The sequence below is a fragment of the Mandrillus leucophaeus genome, unplaced genomic scaffold (assembly GCF_000951045.1).
Source record: "Mandrillus leucophaeus isolate KB7577 unplaced genomic scaffold, Mleu.le_1.0 Scaffold64, whole genome shotgun sequence".
In the NCBI taxonomy this organism is placed as follows: Eukaryota; Metazoa; Chordata; class Mammalia; order Primates; family Cercopithecidae; genus Mandrillus; species Mandrillus leucophaeus.
In genome coordinates this window covers 6,517,400-6,544,870 of record NW_012106919.1, presented here as the reverse complement: position 1 = coordinate 6,544,870, position 27,471 = coordinate 6,517,400, and the positions used below count along the sequence as shown (strand labels likewise).

General features: G+C 41.6%; 1 protein-coding gene across 5 annotated transcripts in view; it reads left to right on the top strand.

Annotated features, from left to right (window-relative positions):
• Positions 1-4,706, top strand: part of VTCN1 (V-set domain containing T cell activation inhibitor 1) — a 93,039-nt gene extending 88,333 nt beyond the window's left edge. For all 5 annotated transcript variants that reach the window (XM_012000849.1, XM_012000850.1, XM_012000846.1 and 2 more), the window contains 2 exons: positions 521-691; positions 3,079-4,706. In XM_012000849.1, the coding sequence (XP_011856239.1) occupies positions 521-645 (125 nt within the window). In that variant the 3' untranslated portion in view covers positions 646-691; positions 3,079-4,706. The remainder of the gene's footprint in view (positions 1-520; positions 692-3,078) is intronic.
• Positions 4,707-27,471: the final 22,765 nt, after the last annotated feature.

The window sequence follows — 27,471 nt, the reverse complement described above, 5'->3', positions numbered from 1 at the left end:
AAAAAAAAAAAAAAAAAAAAAGAGAGAGAGAGATAGGATTGTCTAGGGAGGAAATCGAGCAAAAGAAGTATTATTTCATTTCTTTACATCTACCTTTCTCTACTTCAGAATGGGAATAATACTTCCCAGACACTTTATAATGGTATGATGAAAGCTAATGTAATGACATGGATCCTTTAAAGATCACTGCCTGGAGGAAAAATGCATCTCAAGCCAAGAACTGGCCATGGCTATTTGTTTAGCCTATTCTTTATTTGGTAACCAATAACAATCTCTCTATTGGTATAGTTTTTCATTCGGCTGAATGTTCACTGGAGTGGACCACAGAATGGAATTTTCTTTGAAGAAAGAGAAAACTCTATTTTTAAGCCAGTTATGGAAAGGTGGGCAAAGGGTAAAAAACTGCTTGTATTAGGAACAACTTGTTCTGTTTTTCAGGTACTTTTCTTTGCTAACCAGTCATGTGAAGAAGATATCCAGCTTCTCCTGCTGACCCTTAACTTTTTCTCTCCCTTCACAGAATCTGAGATCAAAAGACGGAGTCACCTACAGCTGCTAAACTCAAAGGCTTCTCTGTGTGTCTCTTCTTTCCTTGCCATCAGCTGGGCACTTCTGCCTCTCGCCCCTTACCTGATGCTAAAATAATGTGCCTCGGCCACAAAAAAAGCATGCAAAGTCATTGTTACAACAGGTGAGATTAATCACAAATGGTGTGGGAGACTGGTTCTGTGGGTGCTTGTGCTCCTAATGAGAGTCGGATAGCCTTCAGCATCAGCCACAGAGAGAAACATTTAATGACACCAGGGCTGTGACCTTATTTCCACTAGTACTGGGAAAGGTAATCATTTGTTAGGTAAGCAAACAGCCGAGACTTCATTGACAGACCCATAGGAAAAATAACATACAATTCAAGTATTTGTGTAAATTCAAATACCTTATCAGTTACTCAGTCATCAATGAAGGCAAAATAACTTATTGAAGAGAAAGAGATATTTAGCCCTGACTAATGACCCTGAATTTCACTGTTATTTATAAAGCATGATGACGTGCATATCATTATTCACATGAAAACCCCTCCCTGCCCCTCCAGCCGGCCCCCATGGACAGTTGGCAGATGACTCACCAACTAGCCCTCCTGCTGAGATTTCCTTCTCACTTCAGTCCTCTGGCTCCAATGGTTGTTAGGATATTTCCTTTTGAATATTCCTCTGCATATGAAATGTGTAGAAAGCTGAGATCATGAAATTCCAGTTGATACTCCCATATTACTCAGTGGCATCCCCACCAAGCATCCAGGTTTAGAGCCTCAGAGCTATTTTTGTCTCCCCTCTGTCCGTCATGTCAATTTCTTAACCCCTACCTATCACATTTTCCCATGTTGCCTCTCAGATGGACCCTAATCCAGCCTTCATCATCTCACACCCAGACTGGTTTTGAAACACTGTGCCTGCTCCTTCCTTTCCCTATTTTAGCTGATAGGAAACACGGTGCCAGAATCGAAGTATTCTGAAACATGATTTCATCATAGCCTTCCTTTGCTCCAGAGCCTAAAGTGACTCTCTGGGCATTACTATATCAAAGTTAAAGTCACAGACACATACCTACCCACCATTACTACCTACCACTACTGCTGCCTACCACTACCTGCTACCTACCGTTACTTTCTGGTCTTGCTCCCTCCCTCACTGTCTTTTCCTGAAAATCTTCTCTACTCTATGGCAATTTATACCCACTACTTCCTTTATCCATTTTAGGAAAGTGCTTCCTAGCTTATATCCCACCTTCCCGAGGGTCTTTGTATTTTACATCCTCTTGGCATGCATGTATGATTTATAGCTTACACTCTCCAAGGCACATGTATTCCTTGCCTACATTGCTAAGTCCTCAGGGGCAGGTAAAGATCTGTCGATCTGCTTCTTTTCATTCCTTCTCTTGTTCTCCAAGATTTCACTATAGTGCAGCGAACAAAGGAGATTCTTTGTAAGGAAACCCGCCAGTTTTCATCATTTCCAATCCTCCGCAGTTGTCAGCAGAGATTTCCCTAAGGAAACTGTAACTTGGGAATCTCACTAGTACAGGGAAAAGCACTTTTTTCTCTCGCTGATTCCCCACAACACTGCAAATGAGTGTTTAATAACCTGCAACTAAATAAAATGTCCTATATAACATAGCTGACTCATCTTTACCTTGTATTCCCTTACAGTAATAATTGACAGCTTAAAAAAAAAAGCCATGATATACATCTAATGGATAATATTCACAGGCAGCACATGTAGGCTTACATACAATTACCCAGTTAGCTGCAGTCCACCTCTTCCTCCCTGGCACCATAGAGGAATAACCATAAATCAAGTAGATTTTTTAAAGTAAATGAATAAGGCTGGGCACAGAGGCTCACACCTATAACCCCAGCACTTTGAGAGGCCAAGATGGGAGGACTGATTGAGCCCAGGAGTTCAAGACCAACCTGGGCAATATGGTGAGACCCCATCTCTACAAAAAAATTAAAAAATTAGCCAGGCATGGAGGTGCACCTGTGGTCCCAGCTACTCAGGAGGCTGAGGTGGAAGGATTGCATGAGCCCAGGAGGCTGAGGCTACAGTGAGCTTTGTTTGCACCACTGCACTACAGCCAGGGCAACAGAGTGAGACCCTATCTCAAAAAAAATTAATAAAAGTAAATGAATAGAACATTATTTGAGACACACAATATAATGAGTCATGGCATTTTAGGCCACACACACTCCCTGGTTAGGAATTGTGGCAGAAACCACCCTTCCACCTCTATTCAGGAGACTGCCCAGACTCCTCTCAGTTCTCATTTACTATGAGGACCCACCTCTTCCTTGAGACTGCCACTGGAATGATACCCCATTAAGGAGAGATGCAAGCTATCTCTTTTTCCCCAGCAACCCATGGGACCATGTGACCTCAATAGAACAACATCAAAATACTGAAAAATAAGCCCCTTTCTAAACAAGAGATACACCACGCAGTGGTAGGGAAGCTCTCAGTTCTCAATAATTGTTTTGTGAATGGCTATAGTGGTATCTTATTGCTGTTATTTCCACAATCCCAGGGATCTACACAAGTATTTCACCACCAGATATGACCTAGTTTTATATTTCTGGGAGGAAATGAATTCATATCTGGAAGTCTGGAGTGAACAAACAAGAACAAGAAACAAAAGGAAGCCAAAAGCAAAAGACTCCAACATGAACAAGATAAATCTATCTTCAGAGGCATATTAGAAGTTGGGAAAATAATTCATCTGAACTAGGCAAGTGTGTTAAGAGTGATAAGTAAAGTGCACATGGAACAAGTGATCCCAGATCTCAGGGACCTCCCCCTACCTATCACCTGGGGAGTGAGAGGATAGGATAGTGAATGTCCTTTGTCTCTGAATTTTTAGGTATATGTACTGTAATGCTGCTCTGAGGAAACTCCTGGAAAGCCTATCCCAATATATCCACATCTTATATTCCACAAATTAAGCTGTAGTAGGTACTCTAAGACGCTGCTAATTGACTGCCACTTCGCAACTCAGGGGCAGCTGCATTTTAGTAATGGGTCAAACGATTTACTTTTTATGATGCTTCCAAAGGTGTCTTAGCTTCTCTTCCCAACTGACAAATGCCAAAGATAAGAAAAATGATCATAATTTTAGCATAAACAAAGCAGTCGGCAGCACTGATTTTATAAATAAACTGAGCACCTTCTTTTTAAACAAATGTGGATTTATTTCTCAGATGATGTTCATCCGTGAATGGTCCAGGGAAGGACCTTTCACCCTGAATAGATGGCATTATGTCATCACAAGCTCTGAGGCTTCTCCTTTCCGTCCTGCATGGACAGCTATGACCTCAGTTTTCAATAGTATCTAGAGCAGTGGGACTCAGCTGGGGTGATTTTGCCCCCCATCCCCAAGGGAATGTCTGAAGACAATTTTTGTTACCACAGTGAGGGAGTGGAGGAGGATACAGTGCTACTAGCATCTAGCGGATAGAGGCCAGGGATGCTGCTCAACCTCCTACCATGTACAGGATGTCTCCCCATTACAATTACCCAATCCGAAGGGTCAACTGTGTCAGGGCTAAGAAACCCTGGTTTCGAGTAGAAAAGGGCCTAGAAAGAGGGGAGCCAACAAAGCTGTCTGCTTCCTCACATTAGTCATTGGCAAGTAAGCATTCTGTCTGTTTGGCTGCTGCCTCAGCACAGAGAGCCAGAACTCTATCAGGCACCAGGATAACATCTCTCAGCGAACGGAGTTGACAAGGCCTGTGGGAAATGCCTGATGGGATTATCTTCAGCTTGTTGAGCTTCTAAGTTTCTTTCCTTTCATTCTACCCTGCAAGCCAAGTTCTGTAAGAGAGCTGCCTGAGTTCTAGCTCAGGTTTTCTTACTCTGAATTTAGATCTCCAGACCCTGCCTGGCCACGATTCAAATTAAGGCAACAAACATATACTTTTCATGAAGCACACAGAGACTTTTGAAAGCAAGGACAATGACTGTTGGAATTGAGGCCCTGAGGAATGAAGCTTTGATGGAAAAGAATATGTTTCCAGCCCCCTTCCCACACTTTTCATGTGTTAACCACTGCCTTCCTGGACCTTGGAGCCATGGTGACTGTATTACATGTTGTTATGGAAAACTGATTTTAGAGTGCTGATCGTTCAAGAGAATGATTAAATATACATTTCCTACACCGTCGTCTGCCTGGTTTGTCAAAAAAAGTGAGTGAAGGCAAGATGGACTGAAAAGCCATAGAGTAGGTTCTAAAGATTAGTACCTAGCACTTAACAGGCCTTCAATAAATGTTTGTTGAGTGAATGGGTAAATGAATGGGAGGAATGATAAGACTGTGAGTATGGGCTGGGTGGCTGGGTCTAGTTTCTTGGTGAAAATCCACTGGGCTTATACCAGCCTGGCACATTTCCATCTCGGAAAATACTAGTGGCAATGGGCTTCAGGCAGATAAATGTAGGAGGAATACCTATAGGTGGACAAACTAATTGCTCTAGTGTCAAGAAATCTGACTTTCACTACTGAGCAATTATTAAATTCTCAAATATTAGAGCTGTAAAAAACTCAAAGTCATCTTTTCTAGTCCTTTAATTTTTCAGATTAAGACCCAGAGGCTCAAGGTAAAAGAAATGTAACTGGCTATGCTCAGATTTTATAATGTTCTAAAAGTCACACTGGTAATTGGTAGAGAGATGTAATCTACAAAAAATTTAATTGCCAAATGGTAAATTCCCGGAGGATTTTTAGACCAACTTTGCCCTGTTGCATTCCCAGTTTGGTCCCAATATAGGCTTTCTGCAAGAAGAGATCAATGCCGAACCAAACTGAGAAAGCAAACTGTGAAAGCATAAACAATCCTGGCCCAGATTATTTGGCTTTGTCCATGAGTACACAGTAGATACATTAGACAACAGATGTGTCATATCAGCCCGACTGCAATGACCAGATTTTGAGGTACACCATAGACATCTGGAGATGTTCAAACTGAGGTGCCAAAGGCAAAAACGTTTCAGAAGTGTTAACACATTTGAGGAAACAGACAAGCCAAACTTCAAGGTGAAGTATGGGCTATCAGCTATCTCCAGTTTGTAAATACACAATGACCTCAATCTGTGCATTGTTAATTGAGGGAGAGAAGTGTGCAGGGGTCATTATTACATAATAAGGATTCTGCCCTGTGGCATAGGTCATGTGCTTTGGTTCTGTTGATGAAACTTGTAATTCCCAGTCTGCTTCCAGCTGGTGAAGTCTCCACATATCCATCAGGCTGCTCTAATTCCGACTATATTACTATGTGTTTGAACTGTTTGCTCCTTCGAACCTTGGCTTATTTCATCTTTCATGGAATCATTCCCAGGAGTTTCAATATGGGAGTCATTAGTGAAAATAAACAGTCACAGAAACAGATGCCTTGTCCATGAGCACACAGTAGATACCTTAGACAACAGATGTTATCACATCAGCCCAACTGCAAGAACCAGATTTTGAGGTACACACCACAGACATCTGGGGATACTCAAACCTAAGTGCCAAAAGCTAAAACATTCCAGAAGTATGGATACATTTGCTGTCTCCCATCTTTCTTTAAATTTTACCCATCATCAAGTTCCCTCCAAAATTCTTCTTTCCTCATCAAGCTATCTATCACTTCATGGTCCAATGCACCGTGATGTTACTCTTTTCTTTAGTCTACACATGCATTTTATCACAAAATCACACAATTTTTTTTCATTGCTGTGCACTTGGACTCCCTGAAGATGATAACAAAATAAGGATGGGACCCAGGCAGCCCTTGGAAGTTTGCTCTGTGAAAGAGGATCAAGTAGATATTCCCTGGAAGGCTTGTTTACTGATGGTGTCTGCTGGGCCAATGCAATTATCTGCAGCCTGGAAACAGCGGGTCTGTAGTTATCACTCCAGAAGCCCCTGTCTACTGGAAGATTGCCTCCCTTGATGATGACATTGCCTGACTCTTCTCAAAGTCATAACTTTGACCTTCAGCTTTATCTTATCTCTTCAGTTCAAATCTAATTGCCTGGCCTAAGAAGTATTCTTAGTAGTTTCAATTGAAAGATCTCTTACCCCAAACTCTAAAAGTTACTTTAAGAACTTTATGGACACTTTGGTCTTATATCCTTTCCTTAGAACAAACCAAAAGCTATGTTCAGTTCACGTAGGCTATGAGCTGCTCATGGTAGACTGGGACCACTTCCTTTCTCTCTAGTTTTCTATATTTGCAGTTACCAAACTTTATTTGTAACCATTCATGTATCATTATAGGGAGAACTATTTAGGTTTTGACAGATTAAATCCGAGAATCTTATAGTACTTAATATGCCTTTGATGAGATGGATCAGGTAGCCATGTATAACTTAAGTGGTGAGTGCAGGTCTTATACCTCGGGTAGGTGAGACTGGATGAGAGACACGGTGATAGCATAAAGATGGCAGTTTCTAGTGAGAGACAGCCGGTACTCCCGAAACAGCCAAGTCTCAGCCTGCTAAATGAGGCTCTATGAGAAAAATGATCATTGTCTTCAATTCCTCTCACCTTCCCTTTTATCTGTTTTTCCTTATGGTTCAATCATGCCTCCTCTAGGTCTTGTGTACTCTCCATCTTTCTACTATTATTTCCACCAAAACTCCCTCCAGCACCACCCCCAACAAAAATACTCCCTGGCATCCAGCTATATATGAGAAGGTAGTTTATCAACTATAATTTTTCATTAGCTTAATGCACTGCCTTCCCTTATAAGCAAAGCCTTACTTTAGTGAAATAAAGCTACTAAGAGTGAAGAATAAGGTATCACAAAAATATCAAACTCATGAGAGATACTTGGGGTATCATATACTATAGACTGACAATTCTCAGTCAGGAGGCTCTGGGGTGCTTTTTAGCAATACAGATATTAATGCCTCCATGCCACATTGCTGAGTTAAGAATCACTGTGAGGCCAGGTGTGGTGGCTTATGCCTGTAATCCCAGTGCATTGGGATGCCAAGCCAGGAGGATCACTTGAGGCCAGGAGTTCAAGACCAGACTGGGCAACATAGCAAGACCCTGTCCTTGCAAAAAAAATTTTTTTTAATTAACCAAGTGTGGTGGCATGCACCTATAGTCCCAGCTACTCAGGAGGCTAAGGCAGTAAGATATTTCAAACCCAGGAGTTCAAGGCTGCAGTGAGCTAGGATCACACTACTGTACTTCAGCCTAGGTGACAGAATGAGACCCTATCTTTTTTTAAAAATCACCATGTAACATGAGACACGTTTGAAGAGAACACATCACTATCTAAACATGTAACTATTGTGGAAATCTGAGGTCTACTGATGCAACTAACCACTTTTATAGAAGGGAAGGAAATGGAGTGCCTCCTATGGGTCAAACTAGGTATGTCTGTCATCCAATCCTTATCCCATAAGGTGGTATCATTTTGACCCTAGCACCATCACCATCACCATTTTATAGAGGAGAAAAAAAGTTCTGAGAGGTTAAGTAAGTCACCCAGGATCACATAGCCAAATGGTTAACCAGAATTCAAACCTAAATCTATCATCACAACCCACACTATTTCTGAAAGAGTACAAGAATGTGCAAAATTGCTACATAAGGTTTAAAACGTTGCATGAATATTGACAATCATATTCTTATTTGTATCAAAATATGAGGATTTGTTGGGAGGTTCAGCTTCATAAGATCTTCAGCCGTCTGTGAGAAGGATGATTCCTCTCCCTGGAGGAGAGAGCAATGGCTGCTCAAGTATTACGCTCAGGCCTTCCCTGATGCACAAAGCGTCTGGCAGTGACAGTGCAAGCCTCTTCCTAGCTCACTCTGAGGACACTGCCCTGTGCCCATGCAGCTCCTTGGAGCTCTCTTCAAGGCTTCACCTGTAGTCTGTAATCTGATGAGGCAGAAGTCTTTACCAGATGATGCAAAATGTTTCCTGAGACCAGATTATGTGTTCCTTCTTGTTGGCCTTAAGTATACCTGGAAAGAACAGATTTAATTATTAAATCCTCCTGAGTGCGCTAATGTTGAGAATAGATTACATATAGTTCTAGCCTCTTTGCCATGACCCACCACACTGCTTTTATATAGTCAAATCTACCAATATTTTCTATTTTGGTTTCTTTCTTTATATTTAAGTACTTCCTTTAGTACTTATGCCTTCTGCAGCCCTCGATTATATAAAAAATTAATCTTTACGTTTTAATGCTTCCATGTTTTATTAACATTTAAATATTTAATCCAATCTGAAATTAATTTTTTGTATATTCGATGAGATGAATTAACTATTATTTTTTCAAGTGATTTTATAATACCATTTGTTAATTAATTTATCCTTACCCCCACTGACTTTTTAAAATATTTTATTATGTATGTTTTTCTTACATATACTTGTATCTGTTTCTGAACTTTTGATAACCTTTGAGACCTACAGTTTTAGCCAGCATATACAGAAAGGAAAACGTTATGTGCACATACATTCACCCAGCCATTCCATGGAGATGGGTAAGAAAGAACAAAATAGAGGAAAAAAATTTGAAATTGTTAGTGAATAATCAGAAAGGGCTTATCAGTTTAATAAATAAACAAACCCTTGTAAGAAATCTTCCTGGTGTAAATTAGGGTATTACCATTCTCCTTTAATGAACAAGGAGCAAACAGGTAGATACAATCTCGATAAAGATACACAAGTGTCAGGGAATTCTTGTGTCCATTAAACTTCTCTCCCCACCTCATCCATTTATGAGCCGGAGCATTCTACTTACCTACTTTCAGGGTCAAGCCCGACCATACTCTCAACAGAGTTCCTGCTGTGGGCAAAATTGATATTGGGAGTGCCTGTCTAAATAGTACCTACAATTAAATGAGATAATTCATAAAAAGCAGTTATTACATTGCCTGCCTGTGTTAGTCTGCTAGGGCTACCATAACAAAATACCACAAATTGTGTGGCTTAAACAGTAGACATTTATTTCTCATAGTTCTGGAGCCTGGAAGTCTAGGATCAGGTGTCAGCAGATTTGGCTTCTGCTGAGGCCTCTCTCTTTGTCTGGTAGACAGCTGCCTTCTTGCTGTGTACTCACAGCGTTTTCTCTGTGTGTGTGCACTCCTGATGTCGCTCCCTTTTCTTTTTATTTTTTTCCACTGAGGCATTTTATTTGTAAGTATGTATCACATTCTTAGAAAAAGAATCCCAGGATTTTCCCTTCTGTGTGTTTTTGTCTTACTTCTTTGTGGTCCGTGATGCCAGCTTAGATTGTCAGTACAACGACACCAAACTGGAGGGATGGGAGCAGATTTGTCTGCCATTTTTCTAGATCTTTGAGTTGCACATTAAATCTGGGCCTTATCACTCCACGCTTGTTTAACTTGCCTGTGAGATTCACAACAGTTTTCCCAGCTCTGTGATCATCAGTGATTTCAAATTTGCCAATGTAACCATGCTTCATCATCACAGTTAGAAACCCAATGATGACTTTGGAGCATAGCCTAGTAAGAATCTGGTGTTTGCCTCCTTTTCCAGTGTTTGTTCTTGAGAGCATCAGCCAGGGCATTCATGCATTCCATTATGGCAGCATGGAGAGATGGAGGAAGGAGGTTGGGAGGGGAGGGCACATGGAGTTCTCCCTCTTCTTGTGAGGACACCCATCATACTGGATTTGGGCCCACCCAAATGACCTCATTTGACCCTAATTGCCTTTTTAAAGGCTGATTCTTCAAATAGAGTCACGTTCTGAGGTATCCTGGAGGTCAGGAATTTAACATATAAATATAGGGTGGGGGGGGCAAAATTCTGTCCATAACATGGGCATATATGAAGGAACTAATAAAAATTAGCTATTATTAAGTACATGTGGTGGTCAGAGCAAATGCATATCAAGGAACCACAAAAGGAAAGATATGAACTTTGTTTTTTTTCCCTCCATTTAACCAAGAATAGATGTTTAATGCTTGAACAGCTGGGGCACAACAGAAAGTCTTATCCAAATAGCTACTGATAGCAAACCAGGTCAGAGGACACTTAAAAACTAGAGCACAATGGCTCAGCAGGTAGATGCTGTTAAGGGAAGAGAATTGGCTAATGGCCTCCCCAAACCACAGGTTACTATTTTAAATGTTACAAAAGACCATAGATCATGAAAAGATAAAAAATAAACCAGTGTGGGTCCAATCTTCAAAGGAAGAGAATTGAGTGATAAAGGAGCAGTTTGTCTCCATATAACTAAACTAAATTGCTGAGTGCTAAGGATGTTTTTAGGCTAGAGGTAGATTACAATCTTTTCTGTCCTGGGGCTCTCAGGATAGAAACCGGTATGTGTTTGTGTGTGTGTGTGTGTGTGTGTGTGTGTGTGTTTTCTTTCCTTCACTCTTAACTTTTTGTAGTCCTTGAAGACTGAAAATACCGGTGTGCTGGCCAGTCAGGCAAAAGGGATACAGACACATTTACTTCTAGAGCTACGTAGTATAAACATAAAAGAGGGCTTTTCTGGGGAAACACAATCAAATTTCAAGGAGCAGGGTAATCCTCTGGGCCCTTACAGCACTTAGGCTGGGCATAGCTATACTAGACTCATCAGGTTCAAGTGTTCCAGTAGAGAGTGACCCTTCCCCACAGTAATGGTCTATATTATATTTGCAGGAAAAGTAGGCAACCATGATGCTATGCAAGCCTCCAGTTGAAGAAATAGCCCTGTTGGAAATGGGAACCCCCAAAGCTCAGGAGCTGTTATTAGGTTGTTCTTCCAAGGACTTCCAGGGCCTTTCAGATGTATATCTGCTCAGATAAAGAAAAGGAATAATCAGACCTCCCTAACAGCCATTAGGACGGTCAGGCAATCCTCCCTACATACAAATGTCATTGAACTATTGATCAACTGAAACTGCAGCACAAAGGGTGAGCACTTGGGTGTGGCCACATGTGCAGGGTGCCAGCTCCCTGCCACATATGGGAAGAAGAGGCCTGCAGGACTCTGCCCAGATTTGCATTAGCGCTCAAGTGAACAATTGACATAGGCTCAAGACTAGTCTTCCTGCCCTCAGACTTTCAATTTGTGATCCAAGAACCACCCCCACGCCCACCCCTTTTTTTCCTTTGAGACAGAGTTTCGCTCTCGTTGCCTAGGCTGGAGTGTAATGGCGTGATCTCAGCTCACTGCAACTTCCGCCTCCTGGGTTCAAGTGATTCTCCTGCCTCAGTCTCCCGAGTAGCTGGGATTACAGGCATCCACTGCCACGCCTGGCTAATTTTTTGTATTTTTAGTAGAGATGGGGGTTTCACCATGTTGGCCAGGCTGGTCTTAAACTCCCAACCTCAGGTGATCTGCCCACGTCAGCCTCCCAAAGTGCTGGGATTACAGGCGTGAGCCACCACCCCTGGCCCGAGAATCACCCCTTTAATACAAATACAAGTAATCAGGAAGGGGAGAGCAAGCATTCATCATGCCTGCAGGTTCAAAACAGAAGAGTGATGAAGTTGAGAAATAGACAAACAATTCTTTCCCAGGTCAATGTGTCATGGTGCGGTGGTTTGAGCCAATAATTCTGGCAAAGTCCTCTGCATGTTCTTGAGAGAAGGTGGGAAGGACTTGATTGGAGCTAGGAGGGAAAATGGCTACTCAACTAGTGGGTTAAATAAACCAAGAATCCTTTAGGACTGAAAAATAGGTGATTCTCAGCTTTCTTTAATTAATGTGCAAAACTTGGGTATGTACATATGCTAAAAATTATTGATGATTTTTAATTTATAGAGAAAATAATTACTCCTAAATCCACCTCCTTAATAATGATCAGAATGTGTATGCTTTAGTCCTCATCCGTTTGCACACGTATTTTGAAAAGCTGTGATCATAGCCTTTGTCTTGAATAAATGTATATTATTACATACCCAAATATTTGCTAATTTAGAAAACAATGGATTTACCAATCCCATCCATTTCACTTGAGAAATTTTCCATCTGGAGTACAGCTTTCATTAGACAATAGTTCCTGCTGTTGAAGGCTGAAGTTGCAGCCTGGGTTATACCTACACACTTTTACACAATAGGAAAGGTGCAGAATATGGTAAGGAGTGGTAGATTTTAAATGATGGATTCTAGATACGGGGGAAATGTCTGGACTCTAGAAAACAACCAAACAAAAAGAACGTCTTACTTTCATAGCACATCCTGGCTTATGTTAAAATCACCCTTAAAATGGGGCTAATAATGCCTACTTTAAAGGACTTTTTGAGGAATAAATGATGGGAAATTGCACTGTAAACTGCAAAAAAAAAAAAATGATAGAAATGTAAGGTAGAACTGTTGGTATTACTCATGAATCTGTATCTCTCGCTAAACTCCAAATTCCTGAAAAACAATTCCCTTACTTTTCATCTTTGTATCCTCCCCACTCTCCCCGACTTCCCGCCTCCCACCGCAGCTCCTGCAGAGTAAGATAGAGGCAGAAACGGCTCGGTTGTCGCTGAGAGAAACAACCAACCAATTTTTTCTAGGACTGTCAGGGATATTTCACCCAGAGTTTCTAATAATGGGGATCTGGGAGCTATTTTCAATATTTTATATAAGTCTAACCTGAAATTATGCTGTCATCAGTAAAGCTTTACAAACCAAATAAAACATCAAAGTTTCTTTTTCCCTCCCTTTTTCTTGTTTTTTTCTTCCTTTTGAATGGGATTATATAAGCAACTATGCATTTTATTGAAAAATTAATTATTATTTTAATAAATATTGTGAGAGGCCCTGTCATAGTTGCAGAGGACAAAGAATGAATAAAATAAATCATAATCCTTGCTTTTAGGGAACTCATAATGCAGTGAAAACAGACAAGTTTAATGTACATGTATAATATTGTATGACAAGGACAATAATAAGAACAATTACAATAAAGGAAATGTATATGAGAGTCATAGTGTAGACTTTAGTGGGGTTAGGTGATCATGAAAGGCTTCCTGAAGGAAGTGAAACTTTAAAAGACCTTTGGGAGTTATCTAGGCAAAGGCTGTGTGTGAAGGACAAAGTGGGAGGCCAGACAGTATGTCCCCTGCAGAGGGAGAAATATATGCAAACATCCAGAGGTGAGAGAAAACATGTTACCAAGAAACTGTGGTTCCATAGGACCCAGTACAGAACTGGAGTACAGGAATGGGTAGAGACAGGGTATGGGGAAGTATGGCATTTTCCCTAATTTTTTTTTTTTTTTTTTTTGAGATGGAGTCTTGCTCTGTTGCCCAGGCTGGAGTGCGGTGGTACATCTCAGCTCACTGCAACCTCCACCTCCCAGGTTCAAGGGATTCTCCCACCTCAGCCTCCCAAGTAGCTGGTATTACAGGCGCCCGCCACCATGCTCACCTACTTTTTGTATTTTTAGTAGAGACGGGGTTTCACCATGTTGGCCAGGCTGGTCTCAAACTCCTGACCTCATGATCCGCCTGCCTCAGGCTCCCAAAGTGCTGGGATTACAGGCGTGAGCCACCGCGCTCGGCCTTTCCCCAACTTTTATTTGGAAAAATTCCAAACCTAGAAACATTCGAAAAATAAATGCAAAGAACATCTATGTTCGCTTCACCTAGATAATACACACACACACATACACAGAGAGAGAGAGAGAGAGAGAGAGAGAGAGAAATGGTTAACATCTGGTGATTAGTTGGTGTTAGAGATTTCCTTTTTGTTTGTTCGTTTGTTCGTTTGTTTTTTTGAGATGGAGTTTCACTCTTGTTGCCCAGTCTGGAGCGCAATGGCACGATCTCGGCTCACTGCAACCTCCGCCTCCTGGGTTCAAGCGATTCTCCTGCCTCAGCCTCCCAAGTAGCTGGTATTACAGGTGCACGCCACCACATCTGGCTAATTTTTGTGTTATTAGTAGAGATGGGGTTTCACCATGTTGATCAGGCTGGTCTCGAACTCCTGACCTCATAATCCGCCTGCCTCAGCCTCCCAAAGTGCTGGGATTACAGGCATGAGCCACTGCGCTCGGCAGTTCCCCAACTTTTATTTGGAAAAATTTCACACCTAGAAAACATTTGAAAAAATAAATGCAAAGAACATCTATGTTCGCTTCACCTAGATAATACACACACACACACACACACACACACACACACACACACACAGAGAGACAGAGAGAGAGAGAGACGGATTTGGTAAAAAGGTTAACATCTGGTGATTAGTTGGTGGTAGAGATTTACTTTTTGTTTGTTTGTTTTTTGAGATGGAGTTTCACTCTGGTTGCCCAGTCTGGAGTGCAATGGCATGATCTCGGCTCACTGCAACCTCCGCCTCCTGGGTTCAAGCGATTCTCCTGCCTCAGCCTCCCGAGTAGCTGGGATTACAGGTGCACGCCACCATACCTGACTAATTTTTGTGTTATTAGTAGAGATGGGGTTTCACCATGTTGGCCAGGCTGGTCTCGAACTCCTCACCTCAGGTGATCTACCCACCTCAGCCTCCCAAAGTGCTGGGATTACAGGCATGAGCCACTGCGCCTGGCCAGTGGTAGAGATTTCTAACATTGCTCAGATACTTCCTTCCTCCTAATCTGTAAATGTAAATCTTTCTGTATCTTTCATCTATTTTATACTTTTCTCACTCCTTAGGAAGCTTTGGAGCTTGATAATTCATTAAAAAGTTCCATTGTTATGTGCACACACTCTAAGAATATCAAGTGTAGATAAATCAGTGTTTGTCAGCCTTTCATGACCAACCCCATAAGGAACAATTTTAGACTTTTTTTTTCCTAATCACCCCTCAGGAAATTATCTATCTATCTATCTATCTATCTATCTATCATCAATCAATCATCTATCTGTCTCTGATTTTGTACTACATATATATCTGTGCTTTGTATGCTGAAAGAGAAAGAGCCAGGGATAGTGGCGTGCACCTGTAGTCCCAGCTACTTGGGAGGCTGAGGCAGGAGAATTGCTTGAGCCCAGGAGTTCAGAGTTGCAATAAGCTATGATTGTGCCACTGCATTCCAGCCTGAGTGACAGAGTAACCCCCCATCTAAAACAAAAAATTTTTTAAAAGAGTAGGATTTTTTAACAATCCAAGAACCAAGTTCTGTCCATTTAGCAGCAATATTGCTCTCGTTTAGAATGTATGAGATAAACAGATCTAACATAAAGAAGGATAAATCAGATTATAATAGAATGAACTCATATTACAATTAGTTTTTAGAAAGAATATTAATATAGTCCTCACGGCCGGGCGCGGTGGCTCAAGCCTATAATCCCAGCACTTTGGGAGGCTGAGATGGGCGGATCACGAGGTCAGGAGATCGAGACCATCCTGGCTAACACGGTGAAACCCCGTCTCTACTAAAAAAATACAAAAATTAGCCGGGCCGGTGGCGGGCGCCTGTAGTCTCAGCTACTCAGGAAGCTGAGGCAGGAGAATGGCTTGAACCCGGGAGGCGGAGCTTGCAGTGAGCTGAGATCGGGCGACTGCACTCCAGCCTGGGGGACAGAGCAAGACTCCGTCTCAAAAAAAAAAAATATATAGTCATCACTTATATAAATGTAAAGTAAGATAAATTGTAAATTTTCTAACAAAAAACTGCATGATTTTGCTGTGAACCTAAAACTGCTGTAAAAAAGTATATACCTTAAAAACTGTAAAAATAAAAACAATTATTATTTCAACATGCAATTAATATAAAACATTATTGACAAGATTTTTATATTCTTTTTTTTCCATAATGAATCTTTCAAAACCAGTGTGCATTTTCCACTTACAGCATCATCTTAATTTGGACCAACTACATTTCAAGTGCTCATGTCGGACAACACAGGTCTAGAGCGATGGCAGTACCAAAGGTGGCTTGGAGGGACTTTACCCACCTCAACTCTTCCTACCTCCCAATCTCTATCAGCATTGCTCCAGACCACACTAGATGCATATATGAAACAGTGCTTTACCCTGCAAAGGCAGCTTCCAAACAAGTCTCTGAACCTTCTTTCCACCCAGATTGCTGCCTCTCAGCTCCTCAAACACAGAGATTCACCCGGCCCTCCCCAGTCCAGTGCTCCAGACAGCACTGTTCCAAAGATTTTCTTGATGGGATTCTGTCTAAAAGAGGGACACGGAACACTGAATAATAGAAGGGCTTTATTACATCATAATTTCCTGAAAACATCATATACTTCTCATTAATAATAGGAGAAGGAGCTTTCAGGTCCTGAATACTGTGCAAAAAAGTGAAAAATGTATTAAAATGCAGTGCAGATTTAAATGCCATCTAGAAAATAGGTACTTAAGAAAAAATAGTTGCTGTCAATATAGAAATAAATACCTAGGCTTTGCCCCAATTGGTGGAATTATTTCTATTTCCTTGCATCTAGGAACATTATTTATTTATATTTCCTAGCAACATTCCTGGAACTAATGTACAGACTTCTCTGTATGCCATGATATATTATAACCTACTCATCCTCTAAATATTATCATCAGGATGTGGGCACACTTTAGCTCAGAAAAGTTAGTTGTCATCTGAATTAGAAAAGGCACTACGTTAAATCATAGTTTGCCCTTATATATTCATCATTTTCAGGTTTTATCTCTCAGAGAAGTGAGAAAAAAAGGCATTTATTTGCTTACCATTTTCAACAGCTCTTCCAAGAGAAGAGAAAGGATGATAAAAAGTGGATGGACTATAAAATAAAAAGAGACTCAGTCTCACAGAATCCTGCAAAGAAAGCTGCATGGCATGAGGTGGAATGCACACGTTGAATTTATAGTCACAAAATTATTATGTATTGCCTGACTCTCACCTGAGTCCTTTGGAACAAAGGAGGAAATATTGAATATTTAAAAATCAGGGCTGGGCATGGTGGCTCATGCCTGTAATCCCAGCACTTTGGGAGGTTGAGGCAGGTGGATTACCTGAGGTCAGAAATTTGAGACCAGCCTGACCAACATGGCAAAACCCCGTCTCTACTAAAAATGCAAAAATTAGCCAGGTGTGGTGGTGTGTGCCTGTAGTCCCAGCTACTCAGGGGGCTGAGACAGGAGAATTGCTTGAACTCGGCAGAGGTTGCAGTCAGCCAAGATTGTGCCACTGCACTCCAGCCTGGGCAACAGACCGAGACTCCATCTCTAAATAAATAAATAAATAAATTTAAATAACATTGGTAAAATGTTATATGGTATATATAATCTTATGTGGCATTTTTTAAATTAAGAGGTCTTCATGGAAAATTCAAAATGTTTTCCATCTTTACATCAAAACCTTTATAAATTAAGCATCTAATATTTTAATATAATTTAATAATATGACATGATATCTGGTATGTTCTTTAAAAACCCCCAGCAGAGAAAACATAATAAAAGTTGGGGAAGTATATTAAACAAGAGTGACATAATGCTGTAACTGGTGAAGTTGAGTGAGGGGTACTTAGGGGTTAATTATACTTTTCCCTATGCTTGTATATATCATATATCTGAAGTTTCCCGAATAAAAAAGTTTAAAAATTATTGATGATAAATTTTAAAATATGTGGATATTTTTAATTAAAAAAATTATTAACTGGCTGTCTCTGACTCGAGGCCTAGCATGGGAGATTTACTATTGACTTACATTCTTATAAATTGTTTGCATGTTTTCATCAGATACATTATTTACTCGAGAAAAAGTATATGTGTATATATATGTATGTATACACACACACACACACACACACCTGTATTTTGGTGCTGCACTTACTTCCTGAGGATATAGGTTATGCATGTAACTTACCAGTTGCTTGCCCTTAGGTAAGTCGGGTAAGTTACTTCTGAGCATTCTTATGGAAGAATAACATTTAAATGAGGTAATGCATTTGAAAATATCCAGCACAGTGTCTGTCATAATACTGGCATTCACTTAGTGCTGGTTTAAATGATATTAAATATGTGGAGAAACTAGATTTAATATAGGAGGCAGGCCTACCCCTAATATTTGAGTGGCCATTAGCAAGAGGACAAACAGGGGCACCCAGCTCACGGCCTGTTCTCATCTTTCTCCATCCTACCAGAGGCCCTTGCATATGTGTGTGGACACTCCAACAGGCTTGATCAAGTTCCACCACCCCCAAAAGCTGTCCTTTGACCACTCCTGAGGCCTAAGTGTGTGTACACTTACGCTCGCAGTCCACAACTGCATGGGCCTGGGAGTGGGCTTTTGGCTATTTGTCAGAGAATTTCGGGCGTGTAGGTGGCTGGAACCTAGTCTGAAGGAGGTGAGGGTGGGGTGGTGAGGGGAGAGATGCACTCTTGGGATTCCTTGGCCCATGGGAAGAGGTGTGGCTGGAGAAGGGCCAGGGTGGGTTCTTTGAAAGCAAAGGGTCCAGGGCAAGTGCCATAGACATCTGAATCTAAAAGCAGTACTGATTCAAGACAAGGTGTTATATTGAACCACTCAATGGAGTGGGAGTCAGAAGACATGGATTCTTGCCCTAATTCTGCCAGTAATGTCATATGTGACCTTCAATCAGTGTCTTTACCTTGCCATATGTGACCGTCAATCAGTGTCTTTACCTTGCTGCACCTCAATTTTCTCATATATTCATTTAATAAATATTTACTGAGCTCCAACTATGAGTCAGACTTGCAACTAGACACTGAGGATATACAGAAAACTCAACAGATTGCCCTCATTGACTTAGCATTCTGACAGAGAGCAAGATAACTGGGGCAAACTTATTCCAAATAAAGGGCCCCTTCTAAACCAAAACTTTCCATTCAAAATCAATCTTTAAAGTTGACATGTTTAATAAGTACAAGTAATGAAAGAATCCTAAAAGGAAAAAAGTGTTAAATTATAATGCAATATTATCAAGAGCCTTTTATGATCAATTCTCTAACACAGCAGCATCAGCACTGTACTAACTTTAATCACAAGCATTATTGCCAAATGCAGCACAAAATTCAGTCTCTAAAATGTGCCATTTTCTTACTATTGTTACTCATTTGACTTATGAATATTTTATATGGAAGATAAATTTATGTAAAAATAATATAATCACAACACAGTTATCCACATTTTAAAAATAAAATACATTAACAGAATGTAGCAGGTAATTTTTAAAACATGTATTTTAAACAACATTAATATTGAGCTCTATTATGTAATAAACATAAAAAAGGGAGTTCAGAAAAATAGATGAATAAAGTGTAAATAGTCTAAGAACCGCTTATATTTATACCAGACCAACTAAGATTGGGTGCAGCTTCCTGTCCTGACTACATCAACTATAGTTTGGGGTCATGACAAACAATTGATGAGACAACTAGGAGTCAACTGAGAAGAGCTAAGGAGTCTGTCTTAGATATAACAGTAAAGAATTTTTTTCTAAAAGGATAGCTGTTAATAATGGAACTGATATCTTGTGTACTTCTAGTTTGACCTACAAACAGTTACACAAGGAGAGTTCCAAAACTCACATTATTCTAGCTGTTTTCTTCTTACCTTCTCAAAGTTGAAGAGTTGGCCGTTTTCACAAAATGTCAGTGATAAGGGACTATTTATACCTCTTAGATCTCACAACTACAGTCCTCTCAGGTACAGTGAACTTTTAGATAAAAATAAAAATGCCCAGCCTGCAGTGTGCACTGGAGTCTGTGCGACCTAGTCCTCCCTTCTCTGTCCATCTTGGTTCAAAATAAATAAAATAGAACAGAAGGAAACTGAGTTTTATTCATAGTATAGCATTTTTATTGAGCTGTTTCCACTAGATGGCACTACAGATTCTGTGTTTTAGGAATGAGGCCCTTTTAAAAAAGAAAATCGGAAGACAAAAATGATCTGTCTGAAATGAACAATAAATTTCTCCAGTCATCTGTCCTAATGATCAGTTTCTTAGAAATGAAACATGAATCTTGGCCATTTATTCACTATCAAACATTTATTAAATCATATTAAGTTTCAGACACTGGCCCAGTATTAAGGATGCCGAAACAGGACAAGGTCCCTTGTCCTTAAGAGTTCCCAGTGTGGAAAAGGAGGGGAACAGTGAGAACAGAGGGCTGAATCAGACAAGCGAGTAGAAAATTGAAATGCAGAATGTTAAAGACTTGATAGAGGTCATCATAGAGTACCATGGGTAGCACCCAGAGGGACACCTAATGAAGACTTGATGAATGGAGGATTCCTAAAGAAGTTGATGTCTAAACTGAGCTTTGAAGAATGGGTTGGAATTCATTAGACAAAGAAGAATGGGCAGGGTGTCCGAAGCAGAATAAGTAGTAGCTTGTATAATCATAAAAGAAGGCTGAAACCCGGTGTGCATGCTTGGGTTTGGATGGGGCAGTGCAAGAAATGAGATTGACTGGGCTGACAGAGGCAGGGTCATGGGAAACCATATATACATATGAGATTATATATATCACTTTAAGACATATGGAGTTTTATCCTGAAGGCACCTCCTACTCCTCTCCCCCTAGTTCATTCTGATTTTGTCACAGTGGCCTCCTCACTGTTGCTCAAACACGAGTAGGCACGTTCCTCTCTCAGCACGTACCAACTCTTCCCTTATCTGAACTATCTTTTCCCCATGGGTCCCTCCTTCACCTTCAAGTATTTGCTCAAATATCACCTTCTCAATGATACTTACCCTGACCACTCCAATTATGTTGTAACACCCTCATCCTGCACTGCACGCTCCTCACTCTGCCTAATTTTTCTCCATGGCATTCTCACATTCTAACATACTATATAGTTCTGCAGTTATTACATTTATTGTTTTTTTTTGTTTTTTTGTTTGTTTGTTTGTTTGTTTTTGAGACAGAGTCTCGCTCTGTCACCCAAGCTGGAGTACAGCGGTATGATCTCCGCTCACTGCAGCCTCCGTCTCCCGGGTTCAAGTGATTCTCCTGCTTCAGCATCCCGAGTAGCTGGGATTACAAACGTGCACCACGACGCCCAGCTAATTTTTGTATTTTTAGTAGAGATGGGGTTTCGCCACGTTGGCCAGTGATCTCAAGTGATTCGCCCACCTCAGTCTCCCAAAGTGCTGGGATTACAGGCATGAGTCACCGTGCCCGACATATTTATTGTTTATTGGCTGCTTTCCTCTACTAGAAGGTAAGTTCCATGAGAGCAGGAGTTTTTGCTTGTTTTAACAAAACATCTCTGGTGCCTGGCACATAGTCAAAAGTCCTTGCTGTCAAGGAACTTATTATTTTAGTAGGGAGTAAGCTGTGAAGACATTTGGGAAAATCATATTCCAGGTACTCAAAGGACATTAAATGAGTAAACAAAGGCACGGAAGAGCTACCAAAGAGTATGATCAAACTGGAATTGCAGAAAGATCACTAACAGGATTATAGAGAATGAATTGAAAACAGGGAGTGAATTCGGAGATATGATGGAGGTAATAATACAGTAAAAAGAGCCCCCATGTAACAAGTGGGTTCATGCTTTATAAATCACCTCCAAATCCCACATCAATCAAGGGAGGATGAAAAAGTTAAAAAAGAAGAAGAAGAAAAAGAAGAGGAGGAGGAAAGGAGGAGGAGGAAGAGGAAGAAGAAGCCACCATTGAGGTGGCTCATGCCTGTAATCCCAGCACTTTGGGAGGCCAAGGCAGGTGGATCACCAGAGGTCAGGAGTTCAAGACCACCCTGACCAACATAGTGAAACCCCATCTCTACTAAAATTACAAAATTAACTAGGCATGGTGGCACATGCCCGTAATCCCAGCTACTTGGGAAGCTGAGGCAGGAGAATCACTAGAACCTGGGAGGCAGAGGTTACAGTGAGCTGAAATTGTGCCATTGCACTCCAGCCTGGGCAACAAGAGCAAAATTCCATTTCAGAAAAAAAAAAAGAGGGAGGGCTAAGGACCTTGGGAACTAGCAACATTTCAGAGCCAAGTGGAAGAAGCAGTGTCCTGTAGAGAAAAAGAGAAGTGGTCAGAGCGGCAGAAGGTAGAAGAAAAATCAAGAATAGCATATGGCAACTGAGGAAGAAGAAAGTTTCAAGAAGAAAGTTGTCAGTGTCAGACCAGGCGCAGTGGCTAATACCTACAATCTGAGCACTTTGGAAGGCCAAGGCTGGAGGATCACTTGAGCCCAGGAGTTCAAGACTAGCCTGGGCAACATGGTGAGACCTCATCTCTACAAAAATAAAAATATTAGCTGGGCATAGTGGCACACACCTATAATCCCAGCTTGGGAAGCTAAGGTGGGAGGATCGCTTGAGTCCAGGAGATTGAGGCTGCAGTGGACTGTGATCACACCACTGCACTGCAGCCTGGGCAACAGAGTGAGACCCTGTCTCAAACAAACAAACAAACAAACAAACAGAAACAAAAAACTGTCACTGCCAAAAGCTATAGTGAATTCAGTTCGTTAAAAACTGAAAAGTATCCAATGGGTTTAGCAAATATGAAGTTATTGGTAACTTTGTCAAAGGCAAGTTCAGAGGAATGGTGAGAGCAAATGCCGGATAGAGCTGTGTTTAGGAGTAAAATGCAAGAAGAAGAAGAGAAGCAAATGTAGACTATTCTTTTCAAGCAGCTTGGCTATAAAGAAGTAGAGATTGGGAGCTAGAGAGGGGCACAGGGTAGAAGGAGAGACTGAAGCATGGACATGAGAGGAAAAAAAGATCCACCAGAAAGAAAATAAAGACAGAAGAGAGAGAGGAGGCAGGCAGGGCTGAACTTCAGAGCACAGGTCTTAGGAGAAAGGAGTCTCCTTCCTTTGAAGGAAAGAAGGAAGGATGGCAACAGAGACAGATGGAATGGTGAAAGATAAGTCTGACAGAGCTCTCTGGTCCCTTTCCATATATCCACTCAATGTCTAGTGGTATTGATCAAGCAAAGTGCCCAAACCAGGCTTGCCTGATTTCCTGATGAGTCATTCTCCCTTCCTGTCTTTCTTGCCTTCAGTATCACCCCTGTCTTGGGCAACAGGGGTGGGCTGAAACTCTTTAGACACTTTTTCTTTTTCTTTTTCTTTTTTTGAGATGGAGTCTTGCTCTGTCGCCCAGGCTGGAGTGCAGTGGCGCGATCTCGGCTCACTGCAAGCTCTGCCTCCCGCGTTCATGCCATTCTCCTGCCTCAGCCTCACGAGTAGCTGGGACTACAGGGGCCTGCCACCACGCCCGGCTAATTTTTTGTATTTTTAGTAGAGACGGGGTTTCGCCGTGTTAGCCAGGATAGTCTCAATCTCCTGACCTCGTGATCCGCCCACCTCAGCCTCCCAAAGTGCTGGGATTACAGGCATGAGCCACCGCGCCCGGCCATCTTTAGACACTTTCATGAACCCTGGTCACTTTCATCAGTCCTGTTCCTCTAATCCCATGACTTTTGCACTTCCCTTTAACTATTTGCTGCCTGGGGTCCCCAGACAGATGAAGCAATGTGTGAGCATGGAAGAAGACACCGAATTAATTCTGAGAAAGGAGCATCCTTAACAAATCCTCTCTCATCCTATGATGTCACCCCGTATCACTTATGGTCTTCACTATCCACGAAACTCTTGGTTGAAGGTGGTCCTGTTTGTCCTCCCATTACTTGAGATCACCATTCTCTCCTTCATCAATAACAGGTCTTTATTAAATGACTACTGTCTAGGTTGCCAAGATTTCCCATCTTAACAGAGAGAGTATACGTGTATGTATGTGATATATATAGTGTGTAAATATATACACATGCATATTATTATACACATAATAAATAAAAACAATACCACAAGGTAGCACAAACTGCAAAGTGAATAATATAGGCAAAACAGCTATTAAGCTTGAATCTGGGGCCTTGAAATAAGAGAAAGCTTCAAGGGTGTAGTGTGAAGTAGGCCTTTCATAGAAGGAAGGGTAGGTTTAAATAATAAAAGAAGGAGAATGTTGCCGACAACTTGGCAAAGACCAACAAATGTGCTTGACAATGTTTAGGGAATAACTAAAAAGCAGTTTTAGGAATCTGTTGAGGAATCCAGGTATTATCCTACAAAAATGGGGAGCTACTGAAGGTTTTAGAATGAAGACTGACTTGTATCATGTTTGTATATGTTTTTACAATCAATTTGGAAGAACTGTGTAGATCAATTAAAAAATAAAGGGCAGGGATAATTCAGACACTACTGTGATACTTAAAGTGAGGGTGATAAAGAGCTATAGCATCTTAAAAAGTATATGCAGTGAGGTGTTGGCAGTGGGGATGGAAAGAAATTGGTGTCTGCCTAGATATGGAACAAGAGCAAGGAGGCCAGCAGCACTATAAGGTTTCATGCAGAAGGAAAAGGAGAATGATGATACTCTGGAGAGAATCAAATAGGAAAATTCAGAGACTGCAGTTCAGCGAGCAAAGAAGTTCAGTGAAGTTTATGCTATGTGAGACTTGGTGATAGGAACACATTTGAGTGCAGATTTAGAAATCTATGACAAGAGCTCAGGGGAGACATCAGTACTGGAAGCGCTGGTCTGGGAATCATTCACATAAGAGGAAATGTAGACGCAAAGGTAGGAGATAAAATGGAGGAAGGGGAACTAGTGAGGATGGAGGGTGTGAGAAGCAGCCCAAGAGATAGAAGACTAGGAGAGTAGAGTATTTCAGAAGTCAAGGAGGAGACAAGTTTTAAGGAAGAGGAAGTACAAAAAATGGTAAATACTAAAGAGATTGCCTATTGAGAAAAGGCCAGCAATATGGTCACTCATGATCTACAAGAAAGTCTCCATTGGAAAGAGGGGAGGAATAAACGGGTGGTGATGGTTATAAAAAGATGACGAAAGCAGACAGTGAGACCACTCTTTTGAGAAATATAGTGCTGAGAACCACCACCGTTAATACGTTGAAGAGGAGCTAGATCAAAAGACGATTTTCTTCCCCTTTCAGGACTTCATCAGAACTCTTGACAGAAAAATGGACTGAATAAAACATAGGAAGAATAAGGTTTTGAGGAAGCAGGAGAGGTTGGGATAAAAAGCAAAGATCTTGAGGAACTAATCTTGGCACTAAAGAATGGCAGTCAGGAGAGGTACGAGAGGAGGTGTGAGGAATCATGGATTTTTTAAGTAGAAAGGCGAGGCAGTTCTTCAGACAGCCTTGTTTTTCTCATCAATGGAAGGGAATTAGCTGCAGCATGTGTGAGGGATTTGATGCTTAAGAAACTGAGAAAGGAAAGGTGGAGGTGGCCAGGCGCGGCGGCTCACGCCTATAATCCCAGCACTTTGGGAGGCTGAGGCGGGTGGATCACCTGAGGTCAGGAGTTCAAGAGGAGCCTGCCCAACATGGTGAAATCCAGTCTCTACTAAAAACTCAACAAATTACCCGGGTGTGCACAGCTGTAATTCCAGCTACCCAGGAAGGTGAGGGAGGAGAATCGCTTGAACCCTGGAGGTGGAGGTTGCAGTGTGCCAAGAGCCTCCCATTGCATTCCAGCCTAGGCAACAAGAACGAAACTCAATCTCAAAAAACAAAACAAAACAAAAAACAAAAGGAAAGGTGAGGTAACCCGGATATAATCTTAGATATGGCATCAAAAGGTTGTGTTCAAGTTCCAGATATGTTAACTTGGGCTGGCCATCCAAGAGCTGGCAACACCTCTTTAAGGCCATTTCCTTACAATATTGTTAAAGGTTAAATGAGATACGGCTAAATGAGATACTCCACGTGTAAATTATAAAGCACTTCTCAAACAAGAGAAGCTTGAAACTACCACCACAAGAAATGTGATACAGCATGAACAAGAGATGAAGTAAAGCACAGTCAAGCAGCAGGGAGGGTAAAGGTGAAGTTCAAAGCAAGAATATATAGCAAACCCAAGTCCACACAGTTTTTGTGACTTCCTCCAGCCTACTGGAGACGCGAATGCAGATTTTGAGAGCAGATGCAAGAAGCACAAGAGGCTGAAAAAAATCTAGGTAAGGACTATTTAAAAATCTTTGGGGATATGCTTAACATTTGGAACTTACTTGCACATTTTATATAAAGGTGGCATTTGACTCATTGGCGTGTTTTATTTTGGAAATGGCTAAACATTTCAGTTTTATATTTTACAGCTTTTTTTCATATTTTTTCATATTTCATATTTTTCTTTTTCAGATTCCATATTTTTAAAAGCTTAGGCTCCAGACACTACACCTATAGCATGAAACGGATAATGAAGGCATCAGTGAAACAGCCGCCCACTGGGTCCAAATTAAGTAGGGAAGGTCATGAACAAAGAAAGCAGTGAGGGCCCAGTAGACAGGCTGACGCGACTGGAGATAAGAACAGGTGGAGGGGAAGGGAGCAGCTGTTTCCATTTTTGGAATTTTGGAGAATCAGGAGACGCCCGGTAAGGCCAGAGAAGGAGGCCGTGTAATTATAAAGTTAAAGGGGTCGGACGTGTTCATCTTCCAAATTAGTTTTGAGCCCACAAAGGGCCTGTCCCTCACTGCCACCGTCCATTGTCCCATTGTGACCAGGCAGGAGCCCTCCGTGATTGACTGATAAAAACAGCGGGTCCAACTCGCTCAGCTCGTTTCTGTTACACAGAAATGTGGAATCCTGGGTGACATTCAACTCCTTAGGTCATCTGCATTCTCCCCGGACGGAGAAACAAAGCCTTCCCGAGCCCAACAAGGACGATGGCGCTGCCCAGGCCGGTCGAAGTAAGCCCTCCATTCCAGACCTCGGCTCCACGGTCTCCCAAACCGGTTCCCGGAACGCGAGCCTGAGATGCCCTCACCCCCGGAAAATACCCAAAGCCAGGGAGCCGCGGAAGTGCTTGTACCCAGCACGCTAGGCGTGATGGACCTGTGAGTTACAATAAGCGCCGGAGGACAGAAGGGAGCCTAGCAGCCTTACACCGGCGAGGAGCAGGAACGTCTGGCGCCCCCGAGCGGCCAAGGCCTCAGGAGCCAGAAAAACGTCTCCCACTCCCAGCACGGGGCCAACTGACAGTGCCATCCACCAATGGGAGAGCCCCGTCTGCGTTCGTGGGACCAGTCCGAGGGCACAAAGAGGGCCGTCCCGGCAGCA